Source organism: Chrysochloris asiatica, unplaced genomic scaffold (assembly GCF_000296735.1).
Source record: "Chrysochloris asiatica unplaced genomic scaffold, ChrAsi1.0 scaffold00432, whole genome shotgun sequence".
In the NCBI taxonomy this organism is placed as follows: domain Eukaryota; kingdom Metazoa; phylum Chordata; class Mammalia; order Afrosoricida; family Chrysochloridae; genus Chrysochloris; species Chrysochloris asiatica.
The window spans coordinates 116,026-124,904 of NW_006408950.1; the positions used below are offsets into that span (position 1 = coordinate 116,026).

Consider the following 8,879-nt stretch of genomic DNA (forward strand, 5'->3'; position numbering starts at 1 on the left):
GACCCTACCCAGAGAAACAGAGATGCCTGAGATAGAGACAGAGACGATGACGTGGAGTGATGAAGCGGCTGGGGACTTTGGACCCAGAGAGGGAAAGGGACTGTGGGCTGAAAAATGGGGAGGGGGGCAGGGAGTGTAGGGGGCGGGTTTCTGGGATATACCCTTTGGGTGGTTGAAGATGCATGGAGGGGATTGGAACCATGACAGTGAGATGATACACGATGGAATGAATGTAAAACTAAAGTTCTCCCATGTAAACTATCATATAATTCACAATAAAACATTAAAAAAAAAAAATGTTTGTGAAAAAATTCAATTATTTTTTAATTCAATTTTTCAACAAATTTTTTAAGTCCCCTTGTATAGATGAATGTCTTTCCAATTGTGTCTTAGTGAGCATGGATTATTTTATTATGGTACAAATAAATATACATGCACACACACAAATTTTATTTTCTTAGAAACATACACAGGGAACTGTTATCAGTGATGATATGTATTTGAACACTACACTAACACTGGATATTAGCTTTTGTCCAATCTACTTTCTTGGTGTTTTATCCTTAAAATCCTCTTTAAAATATAAAATAAAGGAAACACATTAACTCAGATATATGAAAAGGTGAGTGATATTTGAGCCGTTTTCCACTATTGCTAGCAAGAGCATGAAAAAGGAATTCAGGATGTATACATATTTGGGGGAAACGTTGAAATTTTCTGACTAAGGTTTTGGGTCACTGAAAGTTATTACCAGGTTAACTTCAGAATCTCCTCCTCTGGAGATAATCCTTTCAAAGTACAAACAACATCAACTTTAGTACATTACTCCATAAAGGCAGTGATTGTTGCCATTGTTAAGAGCCATTGAGTCAACCTTTAGTGTGTTTCCAAGGAGCTGGTGATGGATTTGAACTGCTGACCTTGCAGTTCAAAAACCAGCCTTGCAATCCCAATGCTTATTTTACAGCACCATTCCAAGTCTCCTAAAGGCAAACATATTAATAACTACAAAATGGTGTCTCAAGGTTCTTTCCTATCACTTTCTAAAGACATCTGATCCAAGAAAATAAATATTATAGTATACACGGTCTCGTAACGTCATCTTAATCTCATATCCAAAGTAAGTCATTAATAGTAAAGAATTTTCAAGTGCACAAATACTTCAAGGCCCTTCACAATCTGTTGGATAAAAACCTAGATTTTTTTTTTTAAACTGGGAATTTTATGTGCATCCACCAAAAGAAATAATTAGGACTGCCAGAGAAAATCATTTCTATGTACAGGTTATTATCAGCAATAAATTTACAATTATAGACAGGCTGTCCCTTAAATATGAATAAATACATACATTTTATAGCAAAAATATTGCTATAAAATCAGAAGATTTAATGTGAATAACTTCCTAAATTATCTACTACATACACCTGTGTTACATTAATTCCCTTTATTGTTTGTAAATGTTGAAGATTTCCAACATTCATAAAATTTTAGAAGGGCAACTAAAATATTAATTAACTAACTAGGTAGCTGTTGACTTCAATTCACAGCAACTCCATGTGTGTCAGAGTAGAATTGTACTCCACCACAAGTACATTAAAATATCAATGGCTGACTTTTTAGAATTAGGCTTTTGTCCTGAGGAACTCTGGGAGGACTTGAATCTCCAGCCTTTCAATAAGTACCCTAGCGTATTAATGGTTTGCAACAAACATTTTCCCTTACTGATGTAGAAAGCTAGTAATCTCAGAAAGCACTGACTGTATCTAGAGACTATGCCATATGCCCTTAAAACAGGTTGTTGGTGTTACATGCTGTGGTATCAGTTCTGACTCATAGCGACCTGTACAGGATTTCCAAGGCTGTAAATCTGTATGGGAGCAGAAAGCCTCATCTTTCTCCCACAGAACTGCTGACCGCGAGCAGGTCAAACAGACAGGTAAGAAATAAAATGTTCTGTGAAAACAGGAATTCTATGTCTATGCAAATTTACTCTAAAAGTATGAAACAACGTTTGATACACAGTAGATACTCAATGTAAAGAAATTACCAAAATTAACCCATTTGTTATCTAATTTCATGTGATAGAAGTTTTGAGTCTATTACATACGATAGTTTAAGAGTTTAATTAATGTTTATTTAACACAGTGGCTCTCTGATAACATTTGTAAGTGAAACATAATCTGGATAAGACCTCACTACCTGCTTCCTCAAACTTGTCTTTGGGAAAAACTATAGTCTAGGCATATACCATCAAATGGATAGAGGTGATTCTTGAATCATTTCTCACAGAATATAGTGACCTGGCATTTCTAAGTCATTAGCAATCTTTGTGGTGTACCATGGAGTCACCTCCAAATCACAGAGACCCAGGCACAGGGTTTCCAAGGCTGTAAACCTTTATGGGGACAGAAAGCCTCATCTTTCTCCCTTGGAGTGACTGATATATTCAAACTGCTGACCTTGCGGTTAGCAGCCCAGCCCATAAGTAAGAAAATTATTTTAACTTTACTTACCAGCATTTTATATTTAAGTAGAAAAATATTACCATTCCTCATCAGATCCAATATAGACCATTATTTTCAAATCAACATCACAAACCTTCATCAATAAATGAAATCTTAAAACCATATGTTGTGGTTGCTGTTGCTAAGTCCGTCAAGTCGATTCTGACCCATAGCGACCCTGTATGGGGTTTCTGAGGAGCAGCTTGTGAGCTTGAACTATCAACCTTGCAGTTCAAACTGCTTTGCAGTCTGGCACATTAACCCACAGCACCACAAGCATATGTTTATTAAACCCTAGTATCTACTTGTTCAATGAAGACAAGAATGGGATTTTTGAAAAGTACATATAAAAACATTTAGGTAAACTCTGCTTTAAGACAAAGAAATTCTGCTAGCAAATGTGTAAAAAACTTACCTCCTGTTACTTCACACATTGGTGTGATTGCAGAGTCATCCAAAGGTACACCTGTCAACTGTTCTGATTCTACCGACATGGTGCCAGGCAACCGCAACACTAATGCAAAGAGTCTCTGATCCCAACGAAAAGGCTCCTTGGTCAATTCACTTCCAGGCAAAGGAGAATTGAGAGGTAAATGAAGCTGGAAGTAGAAAAAAATAATAATAATAAGATTTCCACACACTTTTGTTTTCCTAAAAGGTCACTTTAATTACATTTACATTAAAACTGCATTATGAGTCTTCCGTCTCTTCAAAAACAAGTTCAAAACTTGAGTTTATACTGTCATAGCTAAAATAGCATGAGGTTTTGTTATTTCAATTTTCTTAAGTTTTACTGTAATGATCTCAATTGAAAAATACCCGTTAGTTAGTACTGTAATGTTGCTCAGATTTCAATTCAACATTATAACAACTAGACCCTGAATTCTTTTCAAATAAATTATATTTCATTTAATTATCAAAACAACCTTTCTGATAGATCTCTTATTATTCCTATTTTCTAGAACTTTTAAAAATGGATCTCAGAGACAATGATTTGATCTCTCAGATCCAAAGACATTGCTTTTTCTATTATGCCATGCTCTTATTGCTGTTAAGTGCTGCTGAGTCAGTTCAGACTCATAGTGACCTGGTATAGGGTTTCTGAGGAGCAGCTGATAAGTTTGAACTGCTGATCTTGTGGTTAGCAGTCTAGTGTGTATCCTACAGTACCACACGAGGACCTCAAAAATCTCTGTTCTTAATAAACTGAAGTGCTAATAATATTACATAAGATACATTTATATAAGATACACATTTCTGAGGTATTATGTAAAAGTAATTTTTTTTTCAATCTACCTATTAAATGGATTAAGGTAATGATTCTCATCACATCTCAGAAGGGTTTTGTGTGTATATACTTTGTTGTGTTTTTTTCAATTGTGAATTGAGTGATAGTTTACATGGGAGTGCATCAGTTTTACACTCATCGCTTCACTGCAATGATTACAATTGCCTTCATGCATCATCATTCAACAGTATTTGCTTCTATTCCCTGTTTTATTTTTTCATTTGTTTGTTTTTTGGCAGGGAGGATGTACACAAAAACACTCAGGAATATATAATTTGACCAACCAAAGGGCACATTCTGCAAGCCTATCCTCCTGGCCACCAACACTCAGTCTTTCTCTTTCCATGAGTCTAAAGTTCTCAGCTGCTCAATCTCTCCATGTCCTCATCTCTGCCTCCATCTCTGATGTCAGTGCTTCTCTGGATAGGGTCCCACATTCCACTCATGCTCTTCCCCCTTGATGGTCCTAGGGTCCTCTGTTCCTGTACTGTAAGATTAACTAGTCCCTTGTTTTTGTTACAGAACTCTCTCTCTCTCTCTCATATACATATACATATATGTAGGACTCCTGGGGTGGCACTGTAAGATCCGTACTGGACTGTGAACCATAAGGTCAGCAGTTCAAACCCTACAGTTGCTCCATGGAAACTCTATCCAGGATTGCTATGAGTCGGAACCAACTCGATAGCACTTAACAACAACAACAAATATATATATATATACTTTACCAAGCATGATGTCCTTCTTTCCAAGACCTGGTCCTTTCTAACAACATGTCCAGAGCCTGAGAGACAAGTCTTGTAACCCCTACTTTTTAGTAATCTAACTGTACTTCCTCTAAGACAGATTTGCTTTAGTAATCCATAATACTTTCAAAGTCTTCATCAACACCATAAATCAAAGGCATAAATTCTTCTTTGGTTTTTCTAGTCACTGTCTAACTCTGCATGTACATGTTGCTGCTATTAAGAGCTATTGCATTGATTCTGACTCATAGTGACCCTGTACAAAGTTTCCGAAGAGCAGCTGATGTATTTAAACCACCAACCTTGTGGTATGCAGTCCAGATGAGATGACTGAAAATACCAAGGCTTAGATCAAGTGCACCTCAGTCCTCAAAGTAACATCTTTGCTCTTTAAAACTTGACAGAAATCTTTTGCAGCAGATTTACCCAAGGCAATACAAACAACTAACCATATCATGAAAGGAGCCCTGATGGAGCAGTGGGTTAAATGTTGGGCTGCTGACTTCAAATAAGTGGTTCAAACCCACCACTGCCTCTGGAGGAGAAAGATGAGTCTCAGAAACCCTTGGAGCAGTTCTACTCCATCTGATAAGGACAGAGTAGGGATTGGCTCAATGGCAGTGGGTTTAGTCTGATGGATAATGTCATGATAAGTATCTATAATGCACACAATATTTAAAGAAATAAGTGACCTTTGTACAATGATAAATCTAAAATGTATTTCAAATAAAAAGACAAGTCAAATAATTTCCAGGTATTTTAATGTCATAATTGTCGAGTTGATTCTAATTCATAGCAACCCTGCAAAGGGTTTCCATGAAGCGGCTGGTGGATTTGAAGCACCAACCTTTTGGTTAGCAGCCCAGTGTTAACCCCACAGCATCACAACAGGATTCCCACAAGTCATTAGACAAGTCACTGTTGTTGCTGTTGTTAAGTGCCACTGAGTTGGTTTCAACTCACAGCAACCCTGGATAGGGTTTTCGAGGAATGGCTGATGGGTTTGAACATCTCACGTTGTGGTTAGCAGTCCAGTACGTATCCTACAATGCCACACCAGGACTCCAAACAACATTTAGAACAGCTCAAATTCATGATAATGGTTGCTTCTTGGATACATGGGCAAAAAAGAGACAAATGATACTATGACTAAGCAAATATGAAAAGATTTTTAGTATCACTTCATACTAATAATGTAGGATAAGGTCAGCAGTTCAAACCCACCAATCATTCCTTAGAAATCCTTTACAGGGTGAGTCAGATACAACTTAACAGCACTTAACAATATTAATTAGGAGATAATTATCAAAAGTCTGTACATTAGAGGATTTCCAGTATAATGGTGGACTAGGCAAACATATTACACAGACCCTCTACGACAAAGATACAGGACACCAAATGAAACAGACATCGATGAAAATTCTGGAACCCTGAACTTCAGAGAAAAGATTAAGACTGAGTGCATGTTGGGAGGAGAAGCTGAGCAACGATGGTGAGTGAGGGAGACTTAACTGGTGAACGGCCAGCAAGACATGGTGTGGCCACCTTGTGAGCAGCTCTGGCAACAGAAGGTGACCTAGCAGAACAGACTCACACAGTAAACTGGGAAGGTTTCTTTTTCCCCATGCTCCCCTGGTTACCAGGTGTGGCCAGTTTCCACCTCCAGGAGTTCAGAGCCACATGGTTAAGAGCCATACCAGTGTGAGTCAGGGGCCGGATGTAACACTTTGGTGCCCTGTTTCAGTGCCTGGATTCAGGAAGACTCTGCTCTAGATCCACAGAACCTGCAGAGTCACCAGACCAGCATTTAACCAGTCACCCTGCCTCAGCTGCCCTGTACACTGAAACCAGCCTCTACAAACTACTTCCCGATTGAATGCCCTGAACATAGATAACACCAACACTGATAACTCCATCTAGGGCCAGGAACTCTGCTGTCATATACCTCCCACACTCACCTACTCACCTGGTGAGCGCTTTGGCTTGCAGTACCTCCCTCCCCTCCCCTCAAGTTTTTCTTCTCCACTTCCAACAGTTATACTGTTTTTCTTTTGGTTTTGCTCTTTTCCTTTTGGTGTCTTATTGTTTTGTTTGTTTACTCTGTCCTCCTTCTACTTCTCTTTCCACTGAATTTCATCCTTTTTAGCTCCGCTTTTAGAGTCCTGGTGTGGCACCATGGATTCATGTGCTGGACTGCAATGTCGTTTGAATCACAAGGTTGGTGGTTCAAGCTCACAAGCTGCTCCTCAGAAACCCAATGCAGAGTAGCTATGGGTCAGAACTGACTCAATGGCACTTAGCAACAACAATGACAAATCTCCATGTTTGTTCTTCCTTCTTCTGTTCCTCATTTCCACTCTTTTTTCCCCCCTTTTGATCTTTACTACCCTCTACTCTCTCTTTTCATCTTCCTTCTCTCTGGTTTTCTAAGTGCCTTTTTGTTTTGTTTGTTTCTCCTTTCTTCCTTTTATTTCCTTTATTATTCTTCTCTTTCATAACTCCATTTTCTTATCCCTCTTTTCTCTTTAGTTAAGACATTCTTAAGTCTCTTATTAATTTTACTTACCTGTCTCTTCTATAGCTGTATTTCCCTGTCCCTCTTTTGTCTTTATAGTTATTATATTCTTGTTGTTGTTGTTGTTGCTGCTGCCTCTTTTAATTTATTTTTCTCTTTATTACATTCTCTTTTAGTTGTTGGTTCCTTGTTTTGTTTTCTTACTTGTGTGTATGTTGAAGGGAAAGGGTTTCCTCTTTTCCACTCAACAGGAAATAACAACGATGCCCTATATAGCCCAGACACAACCATACCTTCTGCAGCTTCACTCACTGGGCAAGAGTCAATATGGTGATGTAGGATAAGCACTCAACCACAAGATCGATGGTTCAAACTCACCAACCACTCCTTGGAAACCCCATACAGAGCTGCTGAGTCAGAACCAACTTAATGGCACGTAACAACAGCAATATATGGCTCTGTAGGATAAGCACTGGTCCACAAGGTTGGCAGTTCAAACTCACCAGTTGCTCCTTGGAAACCTATACAAGGTCACTGTGAGTCAGAACCAACTCGACAGCTCTTAATAACAACATACCGCCTGATCAACTGTAGACAGCAGCCAACACCAGCCAAAACCACAATAAGCTGAGGGGCATGAACGATAAAGGAGAGCGGTGTATATGCTTCCATTCACTACCTAAACCCATAGAAGACAGCTGGTGAGAGCCTAGAAACACATCAATGTACAATCACTGCTAAAATCATGTGGGGATCATGTTTGACTTCCCCTGGCTTCATGGAGAATCAAACTCAAAATCAGCCAAAGGCCATTCCTATGAAGCAGAGGTCAGGCATGCTTCCACCATATAACCTTCTTTACCATATTCTCACATTAGCCATTTCTCCCACAACACTCTCTTCTTCACATCTGAGTCCAATAATTCGTTGCAATGACCATACCCCAAACTCATAACAATATTCACGATTATGGGGTTTGTTAGGGAAATGAACAGGGTATATTTCAGGATCATAACTAAGGAAGCAGCACTTCTCTACTCAAGAATGCCTCTTGTCTGCCATATTGCAAGCAAGCACACCTCACTCTTGCCTTCAGCCTCTCAATCATGTGACCCATGGCTTCTGCCCTGCTCAGGCAAATGTTACAAAGCTCTTTTAACCAGGCTGTGAATGCCCAAAGGGCACATTCTGCAAGTCAATCTCCTATCTACAGGCACACAGTCCATAAGCTTAGAGCTAGAAGCTATTCTGTCTTTGCATGACATTGCTGATGTCACTGCTGTCACCTCTTGCCATAGCCTCTTGACGTCTCATGCTCCACTCATGATCTTCCTTCTTGATGGTCCTGGGATCTTTCATATCTTCCTTATTGATGGTCCTGGGATCTTTCATCTCTTTTTCTGAGATGACTCCTGTTAAAGCCTAGCTGGAGGGCAAAACTAACCAATCCCAGCCTTAAAGTCCTGTGTACCTTATTTGCATGCTCCCACCCAATTACTTGGTGGGAACTAAGACAACTTTGTATAAAAAAAACCTTATCTAAGCATTTAAAACACTACAATCATCAATTAAATACAAATACAAAAACCTCACAATGCTCTAGAACAAACAGACAATTTTAGCTCGTACAAAGAAGCAAGAAAAAATAGACCAAGATACAGAGTCAAAAACGTTTCTGAGGAAGAAAAGGTAATAGAACTAACTGAAAAAGACTTAAAAAGCCTGGTGTGTATGTTGTTGTTGTTGTCAGGTGCCATCGAGTCAGAACCGACTCATAGCGACCCCATGCACAGCAGAACAAAACAATGTCCGATCCTGGGCCAACC

General features: G+C 39.0%; 1 protein-coding gene across 1 annotated transcript in view; it reads right to left on the reverse strand.

Moving 5' to 3' along the window:
* INTS6 (integrator complex subunit 6) overlaps positions 1-8,879 on the reverse strand; it is a 140,401-nt gene that overhangs the window by 58,687 nt on the left and 72,835 nt on the right. The window contains exon 5 of the mRNA XM_006876936.1: positions 2,920-3,103. Within this exon, the coding sequence (XP_006876998.1) occupies positions 2,920-3,103 (184 nt within the window). The remainder of the gene's footprint in view (positions 1-2,919; positions 3,104-8,879) is intronic.